The sequence below is a fragment of the Bubalus bubalis genome, chromosome 8 (assembly GCF_019923935.1).
Source record: "Bubalus bubalis isolate 160015118507 breed Murrah chromosome 8, NDDB_SH_1, whole genome shotgun sequence".
In the NCBI taxonomy this organism is placed as follows: Eukaryota; Metazoa; Chordata; class Mammalia; order Artiodactyla; family Bovidae; genus Bubalus; species Bubalus bubalis.
In genome coordinates, this window is record NC_059164.1 from 66073354 (window position 1) to 66100738 (window position 27385).

General features: G+C 42.6%; 1 protein-coding gene across 2 annotated transcripts in view; it reads right to left on the reverse strand.

The window, feature by feature from the left end:
* WIPF3 (WAS/WASL interacting protein family member 3) overlaps positions 1-27385 on the reverse strand; it is an 84530-nt gene that overhangs the window by 45178 nt on the left and 11967 nt on the right. For both annotated transcript variants that reach the window (XM_025291248.3, XR_006552825.2), the window contains exon 2: positions 14645-14794. In XM_025291248.3, coding sequence (XP_025147033.2) covers positions 14645-14737 — 93 coding nt within the window. In that variant the 5' untranslated portion in view covers positions 14738-14794. The remainder of the gene's footprint in view (positions 1-14644; positions 14795-27385) is intronic.

Below are 27385 nucleotides of genomic sequence, written 5' to 3' on the forward strand. Positions count from 1 at the left end.
TGCTGAGCCTTCCTCTCTGTTTTAGATCTGCTGCTAAGTCACTTCAGTTGTGTCCGACTCTGTGTGACCCCATAGACGGCAGCCCACCAGGCTCCCCCGTCCCTGGGATTCTCCAGGCAAGAACACTGGAGTGGGCTGCCATTTCCTTCTCCAATGCAGGAAAGTGAAAAGTGAAAGTGAAGTCGCTCAGTTGTGTCCAAACCTCAGCGATCCCATGGACTGCAGCCCACCAGGCTCCTCCGTCCATGGCATTTTCCAGGCAAGAGTATTGGAGTGGGGTGCCATTGCCTTCTTTTTTAGATCTGAGTCCCAGTATTATTGTACTTTTCCCCCCTTCCAGTCAAACCAATAATATCTGCCAGAAAATCTTACAGTCTGCAGTGCCAAAAGGGTTAAAAAGAGAATCTGTATTTCACAGTCGTGAGATTTAAAATAGTCCCTAAGTGCCTAGGATCTGATCTCTTGAGAATAGCTGTTCACCTACTCAGGAACCCACAAGGGTTTGTTTGTTTGTTTGTTTTAAGCCATAACACACTTTCCAAGCTGTCTCCAAGGCCAAAGGTTTTGCCTCAGAGTGGGTTTTAAAGGTCGTTTTCCCTCACCATCCTCTGCATCCTTGCGCAGACAACCACTGCGTTAGAGAGGAGAGAATGCTGAAGGTGAACATTTTTCCATATCTGGGTGACCTCGGTGTTGGGAAGAGTTGCCACCTGGAAAAGTTTTGCTTCAATAATTCCCACCACATCCTCTGTGCTTTGTCTGAGGAGAAAACAGCAGCTGAGTACTGGGTGTCCTTGCCCCTGGGCAGAGGACACTACGCGCAATCGTTTCACAAACCATTGTTAGTTATCTGGTGTTTGAGTTAGATCTCAAGGCTTATTTCAATAAAAAGTAGCAAGGGAGGTGGTAGCTGCCAGCCTCACAGCTTCCCTGACACTCAAATTCAAAGTTACGTGTTGGGGTAAGATGCAGGAGGGAGGTTCAAGAGGGAGGGCGCATATGTATAGCTATGGCTGATTCATGATGATGTGTGGCAGAAACCAAACAATATTGTAATTACCCTCCAGTTAAAAATAAATACAAAAATATAAGTTAAAAAAATTTTCTTTAAGTCACCTGTTGCAATTCTAAATCTCAGAAGGAAAAAAATTCCATAAATCAACTCAATGATTAGAGGAGCCACCTCTGCTGGTAGTGGTGCTGAAAGCCTTAACAGGAATCTCTAGAAAACCAGGAACCACATTATACGGCGGAAGGAGGCAACACAGGTAATTTTAAGCAGATTCTATGCCTCCATAAATCTTACTTTTTAAAAATTAAGAAGCGGGGACTTGCCAGTGGTAGGGAATCTGCCTTGCAATGCAAGGGATGCAGGTTCGATCGCTGGTCAGGGAACCAGGATCCCACACGCCCTGGAGCAGCGGGGTGCCACAACCAGGGTTCATGTGCCCCAGTGAAAGATCCCACATGATGCAACAAAGACCCGATGCAGCCAAATAAATAAATGAATAAATGTTTTTTAAAAACCATGTACTATTTGGTCTCAAACATCCATTGGAATTAGTGAAAGCATGCTACATAATTCCCTCTTTGGTTCTGTTAAATCATCTCTACTTTGCATATTTTGAGGTTCCTGATGTTCATTAAAAAAATTTTTTTTATTATCGAACATTAGCATATAGAAAATCTGAGTCATAGACTGAGTCCCCATGTATCATCATCCAGCTTCAAAATCTATCAACTCACAGCTAGTCTTATTCTATCTTGATCCTAACCTGCTTTTCCCCTCCAAATCCCTGCTTGTTAAAAAAACATACGTTCTAAATAAATTTAAAAAACATATATCCAACATTGTATGATATCAAAGAAAAATGCTCTTTAAAATGCAACAATATTATTAAATAAAATTAACTATAATTTCTTCATGTCAACCAATATCCTACCAGTGTTCAAATTCTCCTGGTCTAACAGTAGAGTTTTATAAAGGTGAAAGATTTATATGATCTGAAGAGAAACCAGAACAGAGTTGTTTTTTTTAATTCACTTATTTTTAAAAAGTGAAACAAAGATGAATATTTTTCATATTATATACGAAATATAAATGAAATATATATATAAATGGCTCAATTCACAAAGAAGATAGACATCGTAAACCATTAGACACCTTAACAATAAAAAAGATACATAAAGCAAAAATCAGAAGATATAAAAGGGAAAATAAAAAATATATAATCATAGAGAGACATATTAATATTTCAGTAGAGTTTTAAATGAAAGTTTGGGCCATGAAGAGAGAGGCCAAGCCATAGCATTTGAATCTCAGCATCTCTGAGGTGCCCCAAAGCCCAAAGAACATCTTTGTTTGCTTTAGATAGGTGCTCAGAGCCAGGGCATCTAGAATTCCTGCACAAACATCACCATTAAACCTTCCAGGGAAAGGTGTGCTCTACCCTTAGGCAGCCTCTTGGCCTGCTACTACGAAAGCTGCTAATAAAATGACAAACCAAACAGCAGCTGAGAAAACAGAGCCTCCTCTAAATGTTTAAAATATTTGAATCAGGCTGCCATTTATTTCACTGGAGTGGCTCCTACAGGACACACCCTCCACCGTGCGGGTCTCCACACACACCTGATCACCACGAATGCCGTGATCAGAGCTGCGATCCCATAGCCGAGGGCTCACTGCTGTAATCTGTGGGTGAGTCCAGGTGCCTCACGCTGGTACCCTATGGACTCAGGGCACTCAATGCAGTGTGAGCCCGTGAGAGGAGAGAAGGCAGACCACTCAGCTAGCTCTTCAGATCATGCCATAAGGGTAGGTACCAGGCACCGTGGACTTGGAACCCCTGAAACCTAGAAGCGGTAACCTTGGCCTTCCAATTTGCGGACTTTTTTCAGACTGCTGGCATGACTCCTTACTTTGAAAAGCTCAGGCTTCCAGCCTTGATCTTGACCGCTGGTCTCTGACCTCCGGCAGCACTAACCACAGGAGCCTCTGCCCTCAACTTTGTCCCAGATTTGATCACTTGCCCAGCTGTTTCCTGGTCCCTGAGATAAGAGTAGCTGTCGTTTACTAAGCAGGCACTGGGTAAACAACAGCTTCTCTTGTTATCTCATTAGAACCTCACAACAACCCCAGATTTGTGCATTCAACACATACATGCTGACTGCCTACTACATGCAGGCATTGCTCAGGGGTTGACGATACACTGAGCAAAACAGACAAAAACCCCTCCCTTTCTGGAGCTTCCACTCTAGGGCTGATCCCTAGGAAGTAGCAGTTATTATCCCATTTGCAGATGAGGAAACTGAGGTTCTGAGTTGCTTGATAATTTGCTAGACACCACAGAGCTAATAAATGACACAGCACAGATTCCGTTTCCAAGCTGTAGGACTCTACAGCCCACATGCCTTTGTTTTTGTGCTTGAAGGAACACACCACGCTGCATCATCGCATGATCCCTATTGAAACTGACAGTCTGGCACACTGAAGGCTGAACGGATGATGACACAGGAACTGACATGCTTTTCACCTTTGTGTTTCAAATGCTGTCTGTGGTACAAGTGGAGTCCTGCTTTCACCAGCTTGAAAACACATTCACACTCCTGCACTGGGAACAGACCTTATTCAAACAGGAATCTATTATTACCATGTCCAAGATTGGGTACACTGTGTTGCTTTCCCTGGGTTTTTTAAAAAGTCTTTATGGAAAGCCAAGGTCCAAAGTCTATTCTTTTAGAAACAATAACAAATTAGAATGGGGCGGATTGTGCCAAAGGACATTTTATGACTTTAGAAATAAAACCCAGGCGTTAACTTGTGCTAGCCCTGAATGTGTTGCTGCTGCTGCTGCTGCTAAGTCGCTTCAGTCGTGTCCGACTCTGTGTGACCCCATAGACGGCAGCCCACCAGGCTCCCCCGTCCCTGGGATTCTCCAGGCAAGAACACTGGAGTGGGTTGCCATTTCCTTCTCCAACACATGAAAGTGAAAAGTGAAAGTGAAATCGCTCAGTTGTATCCGACTCTTAGCGACCCCATGGACTGCAGCCTACCAGGCTCCTTTGTCCATGGGATTTTCCAGGCAAGAGTAGTGGAATGGGCTGCCATTGCCTTCTCTGCCTGAATGTGTTACTTCTGATCTAACTGAGTTTGTTTTAGAAAATATTCTTGGTAACATGTGAATGTGTTGATGGTGTTCTGACAGGACACAGCATAGAATGCATCCGGCTTTGAAGGCTTACACAGGTGGAAGATGTCAAGTATTGGTTGGTTAGTTCACAGTGAGTTTGCTTTGTGAATTACAATATCTTCACGCAACTCACTAGTTCAGGAAGTTATGCTAGATATTGAGTGCCTACTATGTGCCTTGAACTGACCTTGGCACAGACTCCCTGTCTCAGAGTCACTCACTGGCTCCTTTCATCCCTTGATCCTTCTGTTCAGGAGAGAACCCAAAGCATTAGCAAGACCCATCCAGTGCCCGATGCTCAGAGAAGTAAGCTTAGGAAAATGGTGACTGATGCAGAGGGCACAAGGGCTCTTTAAAGATGAGATGTCAAGGACCTCATATGCGGGAAATACACAGCGAAGAAGCAAGACAAGGGACAAAGTTTTGGTCTGGGAACAATCCACTGTACTTTCAGCACTTCTGTGACATGTTATTGTTGTTTAGTTGCTAAGTCATGTCCGACTCTTTGAGACACCTTAGACTGTAGCCCACCAGGTTCCTCTCTCCATGGGATTTCCCAGGCAAGAATACTGGAGTGGGTAGCCATTCCCATCTCCAGGGGATCTTCCCTACCCAGGGATCGAACCCATGTCTCCTGCACTGCAGGCAGATTCTTTACCACTGAGTCATCAAGAAAGCCCAAAAAGCCTAGTCATCTCTGGATTCAGGCTTTAAACTCTTTAGAAGCAGACACTGAGTAATTCTGTGCAGCAAAAGCTCAGTAAATTTGCATGACAGCTTGGTCAAGGTTAAGGACAGTCCTGGGTCACTGAACTCAGTATGTCCACCGTGTGCCTAGCAGCATTCCCAGAGACCCCAGTTTCCTGAGCCCATAAAGAGCCCACAGCTGTAAACTGATGATAAGACCAAACTGAGTTCCCTTGCATTACACCTGCCTCTTTAAAGTTGATTCTCTGCTTTTAAACCATGGGTTTTACTCAGAGGGTACCTTGCAACATGCTTTTTCTATTAAAAAGGAGAAAAAACCAATAAGCAAGTGAGGGGAAATGATGGAATCATAAAGAAAAGAAAAGGCAAGAAAAAAAATAAAAGCAATCTTAGGGAGGAGGCTTGAGCATACAGGGAGAAACGCGGGAGCTCTGTCTTAGGTGTGAGAATGGGAGACCATGGACTTCCTGGCTCTTAGATTCAAGAGGTGGTGGTACCCCTGCGAAGGTCTACATCACAGGCAGCTGGCTTCATGGCTCAGAGCAGGGATTCTGGCACCATTTTGCTGGTGTGCAAACCATGGCTCTGCCAGTGACTGGCTGTGTGATCCAGGCTAAGTCACTTCCCCTCCATGCCTTAGTTAACTCTGAGAATAACAACAGTACCTGCCTCAAAGTGTTACTGTGAGGATTAACTCAATTATGTGCTAAGCACCTTAGAACAACACAAAGCATACAGTAATCACCACATAAGTGTTGGATGCTATAGTCATCAGTGCTGCTTCTTCCACCTGTACACATTTGGAAGCAGCAGAGCACAGAGCAGAAAGGCATTCAGAGACCTGGGGAAGAATCCAGCCTCTGCCCCTTACTGGCTATATGACACTGGGCACCTTGCAGGTCTCTCAGTGCCTCAGTTTTCCCATCTGTAAAAGGGTGCTATCATCCCATCTCACTGGATTGCTCTAAACATGTGTGCACGTGCGTGCTCAGTCGTGTCAAACACTTTGCAACCCCATGGACTGTAGCCCACCAGGCTCCTCTGTCCATGGAATTCTCCAGGTGGGAACATTGGAGTGGGTTGCCAATTACTTCTCCAAGGGATCCCCCACCCAGGGATCGAACCCGCATCTCTTGCCTCTCCAGCATTGGCAGGCAGATTCTTTACCATTGCGCCACCTAGGAAGCCCCCCAACTTAGATAATCCACGTTAAGTGAGTGCTTGGCCATTTGCTGGGAGGGTCCCAACATCCCTTGCCACTGGCTTACAGCTTTCTCAACCAGGTCAGGGCTGGATATCTGATTGCCAGCAACAACCTGGAATTGGTCGTTTTTTCCCTTTTATGGCAAGAAAGGAAAGAGCAGTTTGGGGAAAGGGGTACGTGGCCCCCAAGAGCTCAGGTACACCAAACCATGGTGGCTCTCCTCCATACAACAGTGCACATGTGAAAAGACACCCCTGGGTAGGGGGAGTGATTCACCAGCAGTTTTTCTAGGAATAGTTACACTGCAATTGTAAAAGATTTCAAAGGCAAAGAGCCAGCAGATCCTGGTGTAAAATGAAGCTCCGGTTTGTAGGCTAGTGATCGCTGCTACTGAGATGGCAGAGGGTTTCGAGGGCTGCCCTCTGACCTAACAGCGCATGGCTGCTTCTTGCCATATATCCTGGCTCAGATGCTGTGTGAGAGTGGCTGAGGCTCCTGGGTACCTGTGAAATTTAATAAAGGCCTTTAAAGAGCCCTGGCAGGCTTTTCTCGCCAAGGCGTTCTGCATGGACAATCGCTGCCTCTAGAACCCCACTGCAGGCTTCTCCTTTTTTTCTTGCCACCCCCCCCCACCTGACAGTTGTGAAAAAGAAACATATTTAAATACTGTCCTGAATGGCCCTTTGGAAGTATGAGTGACGGGTCCTGCCACACCTCTCTCGCCGACCAAGTAAATCTGCTGCAGACTGCCTCCATTTTTCACTGAAGCCGTGTTACTGCTTAAGGGTGCAAACAGACAGAGGAGAAACGGAGAATCATGTTCTTAAAATAACTTGAAGACAAACGTTTACTTTTGCAAACTGTTAAGCAGGGACTGAATATTAACTGAATACCATCCTAATAGTTTGGCCTCATGCACAAGCCTTTTCCTAGTCCCAGTGGCGACTGTCCACCCTGGGTAAACCAACATCCTCAATTCCTCATTAGTGACACTAATCAAAGTGCCAGAGTGTCAGGAGAATCTGAGTGACAGTATTTAAGATTTTTAAGCCTCTCATTATTCTAAATGCACCAGTCTACATGCAAATTACCTTTTCCAGAATACAGGGTATGCAATTCTACTGAGCCCGTTTCCACCTAGGGCCCCCGACCTCTGCCTTTTTCTTAAACCAGAGCAAGCAAAACTCCAAAAGAGCCTCCCTTGAGGCTTCAGATACCACTCCATTTTCCACATTTCCTTTCACAGATTGACATGTTTTTTATACCACATGAGCTCCTGCATCCTAGAGACGGTGGGAAAACCTCCCAATGTTAGCCTCAGCTGGTATTTTCTGACACTGGGAAGTCTACTGCACCCATGAATCATGCAATCCTTGCACTACACAGAGGAAAATTATCTCACTGAATCTCCTGAATGCAAATATAGACTCTGGTACAGAGTAACGAGGGGATAAACAATGAGGGGCCACAATATGCTTCTCATTGTATAAAATTTCCCTCCAGCACTGTATTAAATGTTACCCATGGAAGACAAGGAGAAGGCAATGGCACCCCACTCCAGTACTCTTGCCTGGAAAATCCCATGGACAGAGGAGCCTGGTGGGCTGCAGTCCATGGGGTCGCGAAGAGTTGGACACGACTGAGCGACTTCACTTTCACTTTTCACTTTCATGCACTGGAGAAGGAAATGGCAACCCACTCCAGTGTTCTTGCCTGGAGAATCCCAGGGACAGGGGAGCCTGGTGGGCTGCCGTCTATGGGGTCGCACAGAGTTGGACACGACTGAAGCAACTTAGCAGCAGCAGCAGCAGCAGCATGGAAGGCAGGCAGAGGAGTACCTGGCACCATGGTATCTTACTAGAATTTTAGTTTTCATAGAAAATAAATGATTATCAAGCCAGTTTCCCTTTTGATTTTAAATAAGAAGACACAGATCTCCCCTAGGATTACTGTTTCTTCCTTGGACTGTTTAAGTTGGAACAGCAACATTGAAAATAATGCTACAAAAATTTGCAGAGTTTCTTTTAAAATAAACACACCTGCTGTGGCCATGACCCCACTGCAGGCTTTGCCTGGGCAACCCCATGCCAAATAATTTATCAGCTGGTCAGAGACAGGTATAGTCCCTTTCTCTCTTGTAGACAATGTTATACGACTGTGACAAAAAAAAAAAAAAAGAGAAATCACAGGCCCCTCAAGGAGTTCATTCTTACCTCTTGGACACTACCAAAGGAACAGAGTAGATTTGAATACAAAAGCTCACTAAAAACCCTGCTGCATTTCAAAAATCAAATCCATTGTATTTTCTTTAGATCTTTTAAAAAGTAACATCCTGTAACCAACACAACAATAATTCCATTGTAAGTGGACCAAGGTACCAAGTGGGCAATTTTGATATTGTTACTGGATTAGCATCTGGTCCCATCACTTCATGGCAAATAGATGGGGAAAAGGTGGAAACAGTGACAAATCTTATTTTCATGGGCTTCAGAATCACTGCGGACAGTGACTGCAGCCATGAAATTAAAAGATGCTTGCTCCTTGGAAGAAAAGCTATGATAAACCTAGATAGCATGTTAAAAAGCAGAGATGTCACTTTGCCAACAAAGGTCCATCTACTCAAAGCTATGGTTTTTCCAGTTGTCATGTATGGATGTGAGAAGTGAAGTAAAGTGAAGTGAAAGTCGCTTAGTTCTGTCCAACTCTTTGTGACTCCATAGTCCATGGAATTCTCCAGGCCAGAATACTGGAGTGGGTAGCCTTTCCCTTCTCCAGGTGATCTTCCCAACCCAGGGATCAAACCCAGATCTCCCACATTGCAGGTGGATTCTTTACCAGCTGAGCCACAAGGGAAGCCCACAGATGTGAGAACTGGACCATAAAGAAGGCTGAGCACCGAAGAATGGATGCTTTCGAATTGTGGTGCTGGAGAAAACTCCTGAGAGTCCTTTGAACAGCAAGGAGATCAAACCAGTCAATTGTAAAGGAAATCAACCCTGAATATTCATTGGAAGGACTGATGCTGAAGCTGAAGCTTCAATACTTGGGCCACCTGATGCGAAGAGCCGACTCATTGGAAAAGGTTCTGATGCTGGGAAAGAATGAGGGCAGGAGGAGAAGGGGACAACAGAGGATGAGATGGTTGGATGGCATCACGACTCAATGCACATGAGTTTGAGCAAACTCCAGAAGATAGTGAAGGACAGGGAAGCCTGGCATGCTGCAGTCCGTGGGTTTGCAAAGAGTCGGACATGATTTAGCAACTAAACAACAACAACTGGATTTCAATGGGATGAGACAAAGGAATGGAGCTCTAAAGACAGAGAAGTAAGGGCAAGAAAAGATGGGAAAACAGATGATGAAGGCTAGTTTTCAGTTAGAGCCTGCTCCAGAACTTCAGAAAGCCCCATCGGCCCTTTTCTCATTTCAAATAGATGCACATCCAGGGGAAGAGGTGAAGGGGAAAGACGAGAGGTTGGGAGAGAAAAAATTAAATGTTTAGCCTTATTCTAATCCCTGGATCTTCCAGAGCTAAGGTGAAGCCTGATCATACATATCACACAAAATGCCTCCTCCTTGCAAAGATGACATATAATACAATCTGCCATGCTGGTCCATGAGCACAGATGTTTCAAAGTCCTGAACACTGCCTACAAAGAGTTTAACTCCATTTCCTAACCCTGCTTAGTCACTAACTTGTATCTGACTCTGCAGCCCCATTGACTGTAACTCCCAGGCTTATCGGTCCATGGAATTCTCCAGGCAAGAATACTGGAGTGGGTTGCCATTCCCTTCTCTAGGGGATCTTCCCAACCCAGGGATTGAACCTGTGTCTCCTGCATCTCCTGCTTGGCAGGCAGATTCTTTACCACTGTGCCACCTGGGAAGCCTATTCTGTAAGTATTAAAACAAAAAACTCCACTCATTTCCACAAAATTTTTATTGATGGAATTCAAAATATAATAATAATAACTGAATATAATTTTAAAAACACAGGTCAACTAGGGAAAAGGGAAACCTTTTTAAGGGGAATAACAAATTGTTTAATTGGTGCTCCATCACTGTAGCATAGAAACAGCCAGAGACAATGTGTAACTGAATAAGCATGCCTGTGGTTCAATAAAATTTTATTGACTGAAATTTGAATTTCATCTATTTTTCATGTGTCACGAAACATTATTTTTCTTTTGATTTTTTTCCACCCACTTGAAAATGCAAACGCCATTCTTAGCTCGAAGGCTTACTAAAACTTGACCACGGGCTGTGCTCTAGGTGGAAGCCTCTATTGTAGAAGGTCCCACATTCTGGACGTGTCTAGATGCCTGCTCAAAGAACACTCGTTTTTGGCAGGTTACTGCAGGGTGATGCTATGAATTTCTTTATGCATCACAGCAAAAGGCTTGTAATAATGACAGGTGATACTAAGTTTGATCCATATCAAAGGTACATTTTCCCCTTTGTAATTAGAAGTAATCTGTGAGTTATACTTGGAATCCTCCATTTATTCCATTTCCCCAAACCTGCCACAATGTGGTTTTAGGTTTTATGCATGATCCTTGCCTGAGTCAATCATTATATTGGAAGTCACAAAATAAATTTGATATGATTTTCAATGGCTACCTAGAATACTGTTTTGTGGATTACATAATCATTTTTTTATTGAACCTTCTGGTTTTAAATATTTAGATTGTTTCTTTTTTTTTTTTGGCTGCTATCATAAGTAATGCTTTCATTAATATGCTATAGATAAATACTTCTGTATACTATGATAAGTTACTTAAAGGAAATTAGTTGAAGTGAAAACTAGGTCATCGAGTCCAACCACTTTTTAAAGGGATTTGATCCATATTAACAAATTGTGTTTTAGGGAATTATACCAATTTTTGCTCCTATTAAGAGTAATAAGTGCCTGATAGATAAGTGCCTTTGTGTCTTACCTGGAAAACAAGCATTAGAACCAAAAGAACCTAAAGTCCATCCATCATGTCACTGGCTTCTTAAATCAAGTCTTCCAGCCTTGTGTGTGATGGGGGTGAATAAGTGGGAAGGGAGGCAGTAAATAAATAAACCACTAAAAAAAAGTAAGAAGTGCCTGATTCCTAACACTCAGGCAACATTTAAAAAGTGCCATCATCAAACTGATACATGAAATGGTTTCTTATTATTTTGACTTGTGTCTATTCAATTGTAGTGAGGTTGAAATATTTGTATTTATCCTACCCAGTCATATCCTGGGCTCATTTTTCTACTCATCTTTCCATATTGATCCATAAGAGCTCTTTATATGCTAACGCTGTTAATTCTTTGCCTAATATTTTTCCCATGGTAAATATTTTTCCCAGATTGTAAAAAGATGTGTTTTAAAAATATTTAAGTTTACTTGGCTACTTTCCTCCTAAATTGATTAGTTCCTCCATAAGAGGCATAATAAAAACAATTTAGAAATGAGAGCTGCTAAGTCACTTCAGTCATGTCTGACTCTGTGAGACCCCATAGACGGCAGCCCACCAGGCTCCCCCGTCCCTGGGGTTCTCCAGGCAAGAACACTGGAGTGGGTTGCCATTTCCTTCTCCAACGCATGAATGTGAAAAGTGAAAGTGAAGTCGCTCAGTCGTGTCTGACTCTTTGCGACCCCATGGACTGCAGCCCTTCAACTAGGCTCTTCTGTCCATGGGATTTTCCAGGCAAGAGTACTGGAGTGGGGTGCCATTGTCTTCTCCGAGAAATGAGAGAGGGAGTGCAAAAAATTATCCAAATGTAGAATTATTTTGTTTATGACAATTTAAGCATCTTAAAAGAAAAAGAATTCCCTAATGAAATTTAAAATTTTACTACCAGCATTCAAAATTTTCTTCTGATCTTTTCTATTTAATACATATATAGCTGATTTCATGGTGCACAACATACGCATTGCTTTTAATTCATCATTCCATATCTACTTTCTATAATCAGCAGTTACAAATGTAATTTTTAATTAACAATATGGCATAATGTAATTTTTAATTAACAGCTTGACAATGTAGTTCATTTAGTTCTCACAAACCATTTATGATTTAATTTTTCACTAGAATAAATCGCTTTGCTGTGCACATCCTCTGTATAAATTCTTTTTTGGTTCCTTTAGGTAAATTCTGAGTCAATCTCAAAAATAAAGCTACTTGATTGCCAGGGGGAAAAGGGGGTACATTCAGGTTTGTTGTTTCTTTGTCAGAACACTCCAGAAAGACTCACTTAACATTTGAGTCCCAAGTATTTGTATGTCACTAGCACAGAATCTGCCCACAGTGCAGGAGACACAGGAGACATGGGTTCGATCCCTGAGTCGGGAAGATCCCCTGGAGAAGGAAATGGCAACTCAGTCCAGTATTCTTGCCTGGGAAATCCCACAGACAGTGAAGCCTGGAGGGCTACAGTCCATAGGGCTGCAAAGAGTCGGATGCAACTGAGTGACTAACACTTTCACTTTGCAGCCATGTTTAAAAGGGCTTATTTTCCCAAATCCCCAACAATATAGGTTTTGGTAAGTTTATTTATTCTAGCTAAGTCTATGGGTATATTGTGGTATTTGAAGTTACTTTAAATTGTGCTTCTTCAGGTCCAGCAGGTCTGTGTAAGACCCATATTATAGTTTTATGTATGTTTCTTTCACTTATAAACTGTCCATTCCATGCTTTCCTTGTGTCAAATTCAGCAGGGGGACTTCAGTACTCATTCTTAGTCTTTCTATATATTGGTCAGCGAGCTTTCAGATACAACTCACAGTATGTATGTGCTTTCTTTCCGCTGTCTTCAAGGGCAAGGGCCAAGTTTCAGGCAGGTCTATGCCCCTACGCTTCAGATATGGTCAGTGTGCCATGCTAATGCCATGGGGTGACCTGTGACCTCAGGCACACCCTTGTTCTCACCATGGCCAGTATCTGTGCAGCAGGGACTCAGGCCTTCCCTTCATAACCCATACTCCCATGGTCACGTCATCTGTGGATCTGAGGGGAGGAGTGTACTCTGGGTTGGGGGAAGAGAATGGCAGGCGAGGCTCTATTCCTGGCTTTTGCTGACATGGCTCACATCACCCCTGGGCAGCCCTGCCTCTGCACACCTTATCGCCATGGCATCCATATCTTTCATCTTCCACTGAAAACAGGAGCAGCGGTTCTTGTACCAGACCTGGCTCTGAGTTGGAGGATGAGGGCATGAGAAGTGTCCTGAGGTTTCTTCTGAGGAAGGGCTTGCTATGAGCATTAAGCACAAACATTGTGCTAAAATCAAGGAAAGCGAGAAGATTTTGCCCTCAAGGGAACAGTTGGCAACGTTTAGGGACATTTTCGATGGTTATAACTGGGGGTGCGACTAGTAGGTAGAGGCCAGGGATGCTGCTAAACAGCCTGCAACGCACAGGACAGCCCCCCCGCAAAATGACCTGGCCCCAGTGTCCATGGTGCTAAGGGCGAGACAGCCTGTTCTAAAGCAAAATAACCACTTTCTGTGCCGCTCCTCGGAGAAGCCATTGGCAATCCACTCCAGTACCCTTGCCTGGAAAATCCCATGGATGGAGGAGCCTGGTAGGAGGTAGTCCATGGGGTCACGAAGAGTCAGACACGACCGAGCGACTTCACTTTCACTTTGCACTTTCCTGCACTGGAGAAGGAAATGGCAACCCACTCCAGTGTTCTTGCCTGGAGAATCCCAGGGACGGCGAAGCTTGGTGGGCTGCCGTCTATGGGGTCGCACAGAGTCAGACACGACTGAAGCGACTTAGCAGCAGCAGCAGCAGTGCCTCTCCTTCTAAACTCAAAGCAAACTATTAAACCAAGAGAGAGTATCAGCAACACACACTGAAATAGACTAATTCAGTCTTGTGTAGGTGGGGAGATTTCATTTAGAGATGTTGGTGGCACTAGTGGTAAAGAACCTGCCTACCAATGCAGGAGACATAAGAGACAAGGGTTCGATTCCTGGTTCGGGAAGATCCTCTGGAGAAGGACATGGCAACCCACTCCAGTATCCTTGCCTGGAGAATCCCATGGACACAGGAGCCTGGTGGGCAAAGTCCATGGGGTTGCAAAGAGTTGGACACAACTGAAATGACTTAGCACATTTTGTTGTGGCATCTCATATGCCACTCCTCTTACTTGGTCCCAGAACTGGGCGGCTGAAGCCCAAGCTACTGTTACCAACATCCAGATCACAACCTGGAACTTGATGTGAGCATGCCTCCTTGACTCATTGCAGCCTCCCAACTGAGGTTTCCTGTGAGATGGAAGAGTTGATTAGGGAGACCTGGGAAGCCTATATTGAGCAGCACGAATTAAAAATCATGTAGACATCTGTAGAGGACGCTAGGGTAGAGGGTGGGGGCTGCCAAAGAACTGGGAGGGAAATATGTGGCCAGACTGGTTTGGAGTTAGACCCTGGCACGATAGAGCTAGCTACCTAAGATGCCACCTGCCCTAGAGGAGCCAGGTGATGGCTGATTTTGAATATTTAAAACCTGTTCCAGCATATTCCAGTAAAACAGACAGAAAAAAACCCAAACAGGTCTTACCGGCGGTGCTGACGGTGGGGGTGGGGGAGGAGCCCCCAGTGGTGGGGGAGGTGGAGGCAGAGGAGGAGGAGGCGGAGGTGGAGGCACTGGCATATGTCACGGCGTGGGTGTCTCTTGCTTATGAATGGTCCCAAGAGAACGGTCTCTGCTCTGGAAAGGAGAAAAGGGAGAGTTTTAAACTTGGATGCCTTTATTCATGCACACGTCACACAGACATATGGATTTTATGGGTAGTTTGATTCACTTGCTATTCATTCATTCTTCTTTCAATAAATACAGAATACCCACTGTGAGGCAGGCATTGTGTCTACTGCTGGAGACTGAAACAAATAGCCAGATTTTAGAGAGAATTAGGTAACTAAACTGATAAAAATTTAGCTATTTATGTCTCAATATAATAGAACATGTTAATACATAAATAGCAACACTTCATTCCATAACAACAATTTCAAGTAACAGATTCTACCTCTTTAAACATTAAACATCTATCATTTCGCATGCAATTTAAAAATATTTTGCACATACTCCCATTTTCCTAAGCAGAGTAAATGGAATGAAATTCAACCTTTTCTGAATGTTGCAGGCTCAATGGTTACTCAGGGTGCCAGCCTCCAGCCAGGCTTACATGGGCATTAGCTATTTTCCTGCTTCCTTCTCTGTTGTCACTCTTACTTTTCTTGCTGTTCTTCTGTTGTTGGTTCTATACAATCATCTGGGTGGGAGCCTGACACTTCTCCCCAAAGGCTTTATATCCGGTATTTGCTGCATGGAGGGCTTTGGAGGTATGATTCTGCAAATATGGTTATGTTTCAGAGAGTTAATATTGTAGGATGTCTGATCTCCAGATAAATATGGCATTGCTCTGTATAATGTGTTTGCATGCATATGTCTGTGAATGTTTTAAAATCTAGATACAGAAATAAACCTCAGACTTAAGCAAGGGTAATTTTGTTTTTTTGTCCTTCTAGTCACTAGAAGACTGGAACAAGGCCTGTGCCTCTGTTTCTTCAATGTAAAATCCCAATTCATTTATAGTATTCTAGCTTTTTTACCAACAGCCTTTACTGTTTGCAACATGATCCTTATTAGTTATCTATTTTACATATATTAATAGTAGTGTGTATATGTTAATCCCAACCTTCCTATTTACCTCTCCTTCCTTACCCCCCTCCCATAACCATAAGTTTAGAGCTGATTTTCATTATTCATGGTATAGTTGCCAAGAAGACTGAGTTAGCAAATACCTGAACCACCGCTCCTAGAAAAGATACAGGATTAGGCTTATGAGAGCCTCTGGTCACAAGATTTTTGTCAGCTTATCAGTTAACAACATATAACTTTGTTTTATATATTTGTGTTTCTCACTAAAGATACCTTATTTCACACAGACTGTTTTGTAACTCCTGCCTGTGTGTGTGTGTGTGTGTGTGTGTGTGTGTGTGTGTTCAGTTGCTCAGTCATGTCTGACTCTTTGCAGCCACGGACTGTAGCCTGTCAGCCTCCTCTGCCCATGGAATTTCCCAGGCAAAAATACTGGAGTGGGTTGCCATTTCCTCCTCCAGGGGATCTTCCCAACCCAGGCATCAAACTCATGCCCATGTGTCTCCTGTACTGGCAGGCAGATTATTTTTCACTACCACCACCTGGAACGCTCTTTATGTTTTTCTCCATAAGGCACGTCATAGCCTTCCTGCATTCAGGAGCACTAAGCATCATTTCACTACACTTGGGGGGGCCACTGAAACGAAATCACCAACAGTAAGCACAACATTTTGAAAAACATGGACACTTGTTTACAGGGTGAAAGTTGTAACCAGAAGGCAGAGTGCTGCCTTGTTCAACTTCAGCTGGGAACCTGGGTATGATGAAGCAGGAAGGACAAGCTTACCGAACAGGTAATTAGCAAACTGTGGAATCCATGAATAATGAGGACTGACCCTTTTTTGGTGTAACTTTTTGAATCCCCTATATGTACTCAGGACTGTGTTAGGTACTTAAGTATGCTGTTTCATTTAATCCTTTCAAAGATTCTGTGGTAGACATTGACATTTCCATAAAGAACCAAATTTTGTCTCAGAGAGGTAATGTAGTTTCTACTAAGTTTCAGAAAGAGTATCAGAGCTTCATAAAAGCCCTGTCCTTTCTGATTCAAAACTGCATTTATTAACTTGGTATATTTCAGATCATATTACTTCTCTGCTTCCATCTTGCAAAGATCTTGAAGTATTTCTGAGACCCTTGGGTGAAAAGGACCTTCTACAGGAAAGTATAATTCTTCCATGTGTTCCCCCCTAAACTTAGCATCTTTTACTTTCCATCTAGGTTTATCCTTACAAATCTGAGAGTGACCAGGTGTCACTGGGTTTCTGTCCCGCTGAAATCAAAGGAATGATTTTTCAAGCTCTAACATGAAAGCATATTTTTACATTTAGCACTTGATGGTGCTGAAGGCTTTTTCTTGACAGATATAATCATTAAGCAATTACCTAGAGAATAATTTGTTAAAATCTGACAGTTAAGAATGCAGAGCTCCAGGAAGTCACAGGCTGTACCCATGAGCTCTTTGATGCTTTGTGCTCTCCCAATACATTAAAAAATGTCATTCTGCTCTGTAGTGTATTAAAAGTGATTAGGATAAAAAAAGCCAGATTCTCAAAGGCTTTCATATTTTCTCCCAGCTCATGAAATAATCCTGAAAAACAGCATCAAGATGTAGGTAAGATAGTCAAACACCGTTAGACGAGAGGGTGGCCAATGGAACAGAGCTAGCGCTGTTAATACATGAGACTCTGACTGTGGGGGACAGTGCTGGTCTGACAATCAGGCCTGGGTTCTACTTCTGCCACCGCTTTTTCCCAGTTGTGTGGCTTCAGTCAAGTTACTGACTTGGCCAAAATGTTCATTTGGTTTTTCCCATAGGATGTTATGAAAAACCCAAATGGACTTTTTGGCCAACCCCATAGTTCACCTGTCTCACTTTATTTGTAAAATAGTTACCATGCTTAATTCTTAGTTTGTTATCACAATTAACACAAAAAAACATAATACAGGTCCTGACAGAAAGCAGACACTTAACTGAAGCTGCATTTATCTTATCATACCCCCTCCTTCACTGCCACAAATAACTATAATAAAAGGTGGAGGAGAATAAATGCCCCAAGAGAGGTGTGGAGTGCTAAGGAATGTCATCATCAATTCAAACACAAAGGAAGGGGGACAATTAATAAACACTTAGTAGAAACTATTGCATTTTTCAACAGGTAGAAAGGTGGCGTAAGAATCGGTTCCTGTTGAAGAAGTAGCACATCAGCAGAGATAACAGAAGTAGAAGAATGCAAGCAGATGGGAGACTTAACATGTTTGGAAGAGAATAAGAAAAGGCTGGAACCACAGAGGGGCTTCAAGACACTATTCTGCAAGTGTCTCCTTCCTTGGGCTGAAGTGGGACATCTGGCATGTGGCCGTCCACCATCTTTTGAACACTTTTCCTAAGCCTGAGGAATTTCTTCTATTGTGAGTCCTGCCTCCCTCAGCCAGAAGCCACGAATTCCTGTTCCTAGCACCGCTTGCAGGCAGAGAACTGACCACTGTGACCATGGACTCATAAAGGCGAGGAAACAGTGGAAGGTAAGGTGTGGAAAAGCCGGGCCAACAGGAGAGAAGACCTGGGCCTGAAGCAGGAGCACTCTCTCAACTCTGCCTGATTGATATGCAGTGGTTATGCAAGTCCAGTATTGACCAGATCTTCCCATTTCCCCCCTCAAAGTCCCCATATCCAGATTTTCACGTGAATCCCAATTTTGAAGTAAAACCAAATGAAAGCATTTTTGAAAACCAGTGGGTCAACAGAACATGTCTGCAGGTCATCCAAGGACCCACAAGATGCCAGAAGCCAACTGCTTTACAGGGAGCCGGTGAGGGGTGGGGCTGGGGCAGAAGAATTGATGCTTACTTAGTACAGGTGATGAACTTTCTCGTCTTCCCTTCCCCCCATCTCCTCTTCGTTCCCTACTTGATCAATCTGTCTGTTCTCCTTCAGAGAGAGAGATGGACTGAGCTTGCCTATGTTTTTATATTAAAAAGTTAACTATGTATGTTATTACATATAAATAAATATTATTATATTATACTTATATATTTATTTATAATATAATATATATGTATATTATATATAATATATTTAAATATATTATATTATATAAATTTATATATAATTATATTATAAATATTATTTCAGAGAGAAATAACTCATGGTTGACAATTTTACACACCAGTTGCTCTTGTCATAATCACATTTCTCTCCAAGAATAGTTTGTCAGAACACAGTTGTTCATAAATAGAAAATGTGCCTATTTTTTAACATATAAGCAAGGATTACTGCTACTATTTGACAAAAGTGTCTTTTGCTGGTTCTAAAAATATATTTGAATAGGAATCTGAAAATAAGGTTCTCTGGCCACTCATAACTTTTTATGTTTTGACACTGTCCAACTGAATCCCTTGTTTCTTTGGTTATGAAGTCAGGAAAAGAGAAGAGAGATTTCTCACCTCTGAACTAGTGCAGGTGGGAGAACCCTGTGAGGCCATTCATTTCTCACATCAAGGTTTCAGCAGGGTCCTGACACTCTATCAATCAGTCATTTATTTATCAAAGGTGCTTCGCGGCCAGGAAATCACAACCCAAGAGTGCATGAGCATATAAGGCACACACAAAGAGGTTCTCTAAAAATATGTGGTAAAACTGCCAAAGCTATAAGTAAAATAATAAGGAACTTAAAAAAAATCTCTCCAGGTAACGGTGAAAATGATTTACAAGTGGTCACTTTCTGTTGTCACTTCCTCATTGTTTCTGAGCGAATTTTCTGGGCAGAGTCCTCTCCTGGGCCTTCCCACCTGGAAGCTCTCATGCCCCACCCTCCACCTTGCTCAGTGAAGACTGCCCCCCTATTGGCAAGCAGAAGTTGGTGCTCTCACCCTCAATAGTATAAAATTTCTAGAATATTTAGCCTTTTGGGGGTAGTGGGGCATGTTGATCTAAGTAGGAAAGGAAGCAGGGGGTAGGGCAGAGGGAAATAAAAAGCGCAGGATAAAATAAATTCTTGAACATTGCTGTTCTAGATTATAGTAAGATAAGTTAGTCCTGACACAGCCCTTGCTATGTGCCAGGCCCTATCCTTAGCGCTTTTCATATATAAACCCATTTAAGCCCCACGGTATCCTAATCAGATCGATACTACTATTACTGCTATCTTTCAGATGAGGAAACAGGCCCAGAGAGGTTAAGAAACCTGCTTAAAGTAACAGAGTGAATTACTGGAAGAGCTGGTATTCAAATCTGAGGTGTCAGGCTCCAGAGTCCATGCTCTTAAGCATCATGTTAACTTAAATCACTTGTAAACCTATGACTTTTATAGTTTTTTAACTGCATCCACACACCACCTGAACTAACTTTCAGTTAAATTATTACCATAAATGGAAGTCAATATCACTTGCCATCAATGGATGGTGATAATAAAAATCAACTTAATGATTATTAAATAAAATGTTCAACTTTGTGCCATCTAAACTCATTTCAGGCTTCCTTAGTGATACCTAACCTTGGTCCTTTGGGGAACAGTGGTCTGGAGCAGTGTTTTCCCAACTGTAATGGAGGATAAATTGCCCAAGGAGTCCTGTTAAAATGTAGATTCTGATTCAGTAGGTCTAGGGTGGGGCCTGAAATTCTGCATTTCTAGCAAATTCCCAGGTGGGGCCTAAACTGCTGGTCTGGGAACCACACCTTGAGTAGCTCTAGAATGTTGTAAGAATGCATGGTCTCCACCTCAGACCTACTGAATTGGAATTTTCGAGTCTCTTGCCAACAAGAGATTTTGTGCTCACTGACGTCTGAATAGCCCTGTTCTTTAACAACCAGGATGTTGAAACGCCCTGCCCCACATAGATGGAAGTTGTGTCCTCTACTGAGAAGGCTCTTTCTTCTGCAGACCAGTTCATTTCAGCAGTCTGGATCCATGAAAATGGCACTGTACTTAGGACTGGCATTGACACACAAAGGAAAGAGAAACGGAGCTGAGCGCCATTCACCTTTCACTCAGGTGATATGAAGGGCTTCCCGCACCTGAGATCCACACAGGCCAACAACAGCTCCTGAAGCTGAATCTGTTCAGGTCTGACTGGATATGACAGTTAATTATCTGCTGAAATGCTTTCCAGGCGGCACTAGTGGTAGAAGAACCTGCCTGCCAATGCAGGAGACGTAAGAGACTCTGGTTTGATCCCTGGGTTGGGAAGATCCCCTGGAGGAGGGCATGACAACCCATTCCAGTATTGCCTGGAGAATCCCATGGACAGAGGAGCCTGGTGGGCTACAGACCATAGGGTCACAAAGAGTCAGACACGATTGAAGTGACTTAGCAGGCACACACACGCAACGTTTAAAGGGTGAGTGCATATTGTCCATGAGTGTTGTGAAACCAAGATAAACTTTAACCACAGCCTAATATGAAAGCTACTCAGTCATACTTACAATGAGCTCAGAAATTGGTTTCCTTTTATAAGACTCTTACTGAATCACAAATTTGTTCCCAAATCACTGAATTCATTATAATAACTGAATAGTATTAGGGTAAAGGATATAAATAAAGATATTGGTAATATTTATCATTGACTCAGGCATTTAAATTATCACTAAATGCCACAAAAATCATTGTCTGTGTGGTTCCCAACAGCGAAAGGAGAAAATATTGATTTCATGTTTTCTTTTTTTTTGCTGCCTTGAATTAGCTAAAAGAAGAACAAGGCTAATTAAAAATACACAATATTAATCACACATTTATAAGCAAGCCTCATTTTATGTAACAGCTATGCTTCTGAAAAATGGCATCTCTAATTTTGGAAAAATCGAGCTATGCTTTAAGGATACAAAAGGACTTTATTATTCAGTGGAAATCCATAATCAATGTTATAAAATAACAAGTCATTTTATAAAATAAATTACCACCTCTCTAATTTATTATATCATCACTGGAAAAGACCTTGATGCTGGGAAAGACTGAAGGCAAAAGGAGAAGGGGGCGGCAGAGGAGGAGATGTCTAGATAGCATCACCAACTCAATGGACAAGAATTTGAGCAAATTCCAAGATAGTGAAGGACAGAAGAACCCAGCTTGCTGCAGCCCACCGGGTGGCAAAAAGTCAGACATGACTTAGCGACGGAACAACAACAACCAACAAGAGATTCCATAAGGAGGATGTTTTTTACTTTCTAAGGCTGAGGTGGCCACTTTTCCCCTGGGACTGTGAATACTCTTAAAATGCTGTGCTGAGAATCACTGAGGAAAGAATGTACCGACTAGAGGGGCCACAGGGAACAAGTCTACAAGACACATTCTTTCTGATCCAGTTTTACTTCTGAGACTTCAGATGAGTTAAAGTATTTTCACAGTAGGAATAACTGCTTCAGCTTGGGCCAGATCAGGATGCCTGGTTCAAGTTCTGGTGCCTCTAGTTCCCTGTCCAGCTTGAAGTTCTGCTAGAACCTCAAACAACCTGCAGCCAGGAGGTATCATCAGCTCTGTCACCAGGCACATTCTATCCCACGGCAGCGAGCACACTTTACTGACAGCCAAGCCTGATACACTGACTGGAAGTCTCACCTCTCAGACTACACGGCATCACTCCCTTATTCACGTAGACACCTTTCCTAAAGAAAGGCTCTTGGCTATGGAGTCAAATTCTCCATCTCATCCTCCAATCAATTCTACAAATCCTACCCTTTACCCCCACTGCATTTGTGACACTTTGTTACATATCTTTTGTTTATATCTCTGTGTGTTTGTCCATGCTATGCAGGCTGGATGTGATGGCCTTCACCACCTGGAAAATTCCCACCAATCCTTTAAAACACACTCAGGTGCTAACTTCTCTGCACAGATTTTCTTCTCCCTTTGCCAGAGCTAACTGCTCCAATAGTACTTTGTTCACAATTTTATCATGGCACTAGAGACTCTGGCAATTTCCTTTCACATGTCAATGTGTCTCCCTTCACTGGGCCATGGGCTCCTTGAAGGTTCAAAGATAGGAACTATGTCTTAGGTATCTTGGTATTGCCAAGGCCAAAGGTAATGCTGAATACCATTGCTTTGGTGTTGCTATGGGAAGGAAATAGAAAACATACATATCCAGGGTCATGCCAACTACTCAAGCAAAAGATGGAGACATGGCTTGGCAGCAGCACATTTATTGTGTCTACAGATGAAATAATTATCTTGACACTCTAAGAAAAATATTTCCGACTAAAATAGGAAGGGAAGAAAAGGGCAGGAGAAATTTCTGTCCAACTGTTACTGGAGTGGGTAGCCTTTCCCTTCTCCAGGGGATCTTCCCAACCCTGCAGGAATCGAACCCAGGTCTCCTGCATTGTGGGTGGATTCTTTACCAGCTGAGCCGCAAGGGAAGCTCAGGCCTTATTATGGTACAGGAATAAAATATCTTCTGGATGTGAGATTCTCAAAGCTTACAGTGCTCACTGGAAAAGCTTCACCTGGCATGTTAGAAATGCTGTCATCAGAGAAGAATAGTTGGACAGTTGGGAGAACAGGTCTCTAGTTCTGGTTTTAATGGTCATCTATTTCTCCATCTATAAAAATGTAAAGCATGTTCCTTCTTCTCTGATTTGCATAAGTGTAAGGACCAAATAAGTACTTTGAGATAAGCATTAAACAAATAAAAAATAGGCTATAGTCCTCTCTAAAAAGCAACATTCTTTCAAATGTAATTTTTAAATTAATGATATGGTGGCTTCTTGGCAAAGGAGACACTTGGCCTACAGGGCAGCATAGATGAGACTTTAGTCTTTTAAATTAGAAAACACTTTTCAAAACAACACTGAGTTCAAGGAGGTCTTCTGGTTTTCAGATGGCAGAATGAAAATATCTCTGTTCTTGCCTTTTCTGGGAAACTGTTTCAAAATAAGAAGGAAGGGGAATCTCAGAAATATAATCTTGATTGTGGGGAGGAAAAACTAGATTTCTGTCACCCTGAATTTCAGTAAATGAGACAGAGCTGCCTGATGCCCAGGACAACCAAATGCAGGGTACAGGTAAGGTGGTGTAGCCTACAATGTAGAGGGTGGGCCTGTGGCTGCGGGCCTCCCAGTGTCATTCTCCAAAATAAGAAGCACTGGCTCCTATGAGCAAGTTGGTGAGGAAGTCCCACCGACACTTGTTTAGAACAATGGAAAAGTGTGTGTAGGACAGCACAGGGGTGACCTTGGACCCTAGACACACCAGGAACATGGAAGGAGGCAAAGGCAAGCCATTCCAGCAGGCGCACTGCTAGAAATGGGCGAGGGCGAGGGAGAGAGTAAATCACGAGCAGTCTAAAGCCTCTCTCTCTCCTCCTCCTCCTTTCTCCCTGCCCTCACTCTCTGTCATAAGGAGCGCTTCTCTGACTCTCTCTGGTCTAGAAGCTGCCCTGGTCTTCTCCTCACATAATTATCTTGCAAATAGTTGGTCTAGACTTCCCTGGTGACTCAGATGGTAAAGAATCTGCTGCAATACAGGAGACCTGGCTTCAATCCCTGGGCTGGGAAGATCCCCTGGCGAAGGGAATAGCAACCCACTCTAGTATTCTTGCCTGGAGAGTTCCACGGACAGAGGGGCCTGCCAGGTTATAGTCCATGGAGTCTCAAAGAGTCGGACATGACTGAGTGACTAACACAAACACAAAAAGCATACAATTTATTCTAAGATGAATACTAAAACAAGGAACCAATAAAGAGAACCAGCACAAGATCTACACACAAAAAAAAAAAACTAGAAAGAAAAAGTAGGAAAGGAACAGGACAAAGGATAGATGATAGATGAAAAACATAAGAAAATACACTGCTGTGAACAGATAAAAACAGTTACAAGGCATAAAACAATTAACTGAATGAATTTTATGAGACTAGCTGTGAGAAAGACTCAATTTATACTGTATATTGTTTTTACATTTTTATACTTTTTGAAGTATGTATCTTGGGTATTGCTTCCCAGGTGGCGCAATGGTAAAGAATCCACCTGCCAATGCAGGAGACATAGGAGACACAGGCTTGATTCCTGGGTCAGAAAGATCCCCTGGAGGAGGGCATGGCAACTCACTCCGGTATTCCTGTCTGGAAAATTCCATGGACATCAGGTTGCAAAAGACTCAGACACGACTGAGCACATATATGCACACATTTTGGGCATTACTACCCACTGCAAAAACTAATTTAAAAAAGAAAGTTTTGGATTGCTTTCTTTATTGGGACAATTGTGGAGAAGTATTTTTTTAATGTTTTGCATTATCTTAAGAGACCCCTCTACATCTAAAAGGAAAATACAAATGAATAAACAAATAAAGAAAAACATAAATGTGTCTTGACCATTTGGTCTAAGTAAGCTGGGTCCACAAAGAATAGTACTGCGAGCTGTGGGCTTTGCTGGCCAGGTCCTGCATGCAGACCTCCAGGAAAGCTGTACCCACTCCTACAGCCAGTCACTAACGTCAAAGTCACTGACCAAGTGGGCTCAGAAGACAATCAAGAATAGAGTAAAGTAATTTTCCTCAATCTAATCCATAAACCTTAAGGTTTAATTCTTCTGTTAATACTTGGTTATTATACAATGAGGAACAGTTCTAAAACATGATTGCCCATTAGGCACGAATCATTTGCGAGTTGGTTCCATTTGTAACTAGTCATTCATTAAATGGGAATAAACAGGACAGCACCATAACTGGGAGGGGGCACAGGTCTGAAAAGACAGGAGGTGGCTTTCTTTCTTCTTTCCCCAAATAATGCACTCCTAGATGTTACAGACAGGTATCCGGACCCATCAGTCTTCAGCATTCATAATTTACAAAGACAACATCAAAATGACTACAGGGCAACCACCATTACTTAAAACTCACTGACCATCCATGACCACCAGGAATGCACAACATCAGGCATAAACCCAGATTTGATTTAGCCTTCTTCCTTCTACGAGTCTGCAGGTGAATTTCTAAAACCTTAGGACATACAAATTTGTGTGAAAACCAGAAAAAAACTCACGCACAATCTGTTAAAATGTAGGAAAAAATGTTCACTTGCTCGTCCGGTTTTAGGCAGTTATCTCACCTGTTTGTGAAGCTTCTTTATTCTTCCTCTGAAATACTGGGGAGCAACATGATGAACAAAAATGTTTCATGTAAAAGTTTAGAAGAATATTAGAACAAAAAACAGCTCTCTTAAAATTTATTTCTGCATCATTAAAAGGAAATACAACTACATCTCTGGTCCGTTTTCTTGGTTCTACCATGAGAAGAAAAAATGTCTCCTCTTCTACTAGGGTCATAATTATTTATGTCAGACACATAGCAAAGGGGCCAGAGTTTTTTTTTTTTTTACTATGTTTATTCACTGGGCAGATATGGCTGATGATTTCACACTGATGTACTTGGCTGGGAGAGCTCTTTGTTAAACAATTCATTAAAAAACAATAGCTCACATGTACAAAGCAGATTTCCTGTGTTAACAATTCTGATTGTTGTTTACATAATTATCTTTCATCCCCCCCAAGTAACTCTGTATGACAGATACTAATCCCCATTTCACAGATAAGGAAACAAAGGCTCAAAGATGTAAAGTCAGAGCCCAAGATCAAATAGTTGGAACTTGACATAACCACATTCAACCCAAGTGAACTGCCCCTAAGCGTGTGCACTCTCCACTACTTCACCCAGCTTCTGACAAGCATCTCGCCCTTTGCGTAGTCAATGCAGAAAGTATTTACTGAGCTTCTTCCATATGTTAGGCACTATGATAGCCACTGAGTGAAACTACAAACATGAATATCAGGTAATTAATGAATACTTGATGAAAAAATAAATCTATAGATACCTGGCTCCTATCCAGGAATGATAGCTCATAATACTTGCAGCTGCTGTTTAGTTGCTAAGTCAGGTGCAACTCTTTTATGACCCCATGGACTGTAGCCCACCAGGCTTCTCAGTCCATGGGATTTCCCAGGCAAGAATACTGGAGTGAGTTGCCATTTCCTTCTCCAGGGGATCTTCCCAACCCAGGGATCAAATCAGGTCTCCTGCATTGGCAGGCAGATTCTTTACCACTGAGCCACCTGGGAAGCCCTATAATACTTATGTATTGAAAGCTACTATGTGCCAGGCACTTCGCTAGAAAGGCAGGAAAAAAGGGGAAAAAAGAGGTAACAATAAAGCATATGGTATATCAGATCAGATCAGATCAGTTGCTCAGTTGTGTCCGACTCTTTGCGACCCCATGAATTGCAGCACGCCAGGCCTCCCTGTCCATCACCAACTCCCAGAGTTCACTCAAACTCACGTCCATCAAGTCGGTGATGCCATCCAGCCATCTCATCCTCTGTCGTCCCCTTCTCCTGCCCCCAATCCCTCCCAGCATCAGAGTCTTTTCCAATGAGTCAACTCTTCGTATGAGGTGGCCAAAGTACTGGAGTTTCAGCTTTAGCATCATTCCTTCCAAAGAACACCCAGGACTTATCTCCTTTAGAATGGACTGGTTGGATCTTCTTGCAGTCCAAGGGTATATAAAAGGCACAAAATAAATTCCAATGTATCAGTAATCATAATAACTATAAACAGATTATTAGCTTCTCCTACTAAAGGACAAAGATATTCAAATTGATTTAAAAATTAACTGTATCTCCTTTACAAGGAACACAGCTAAAACAAAGTGAT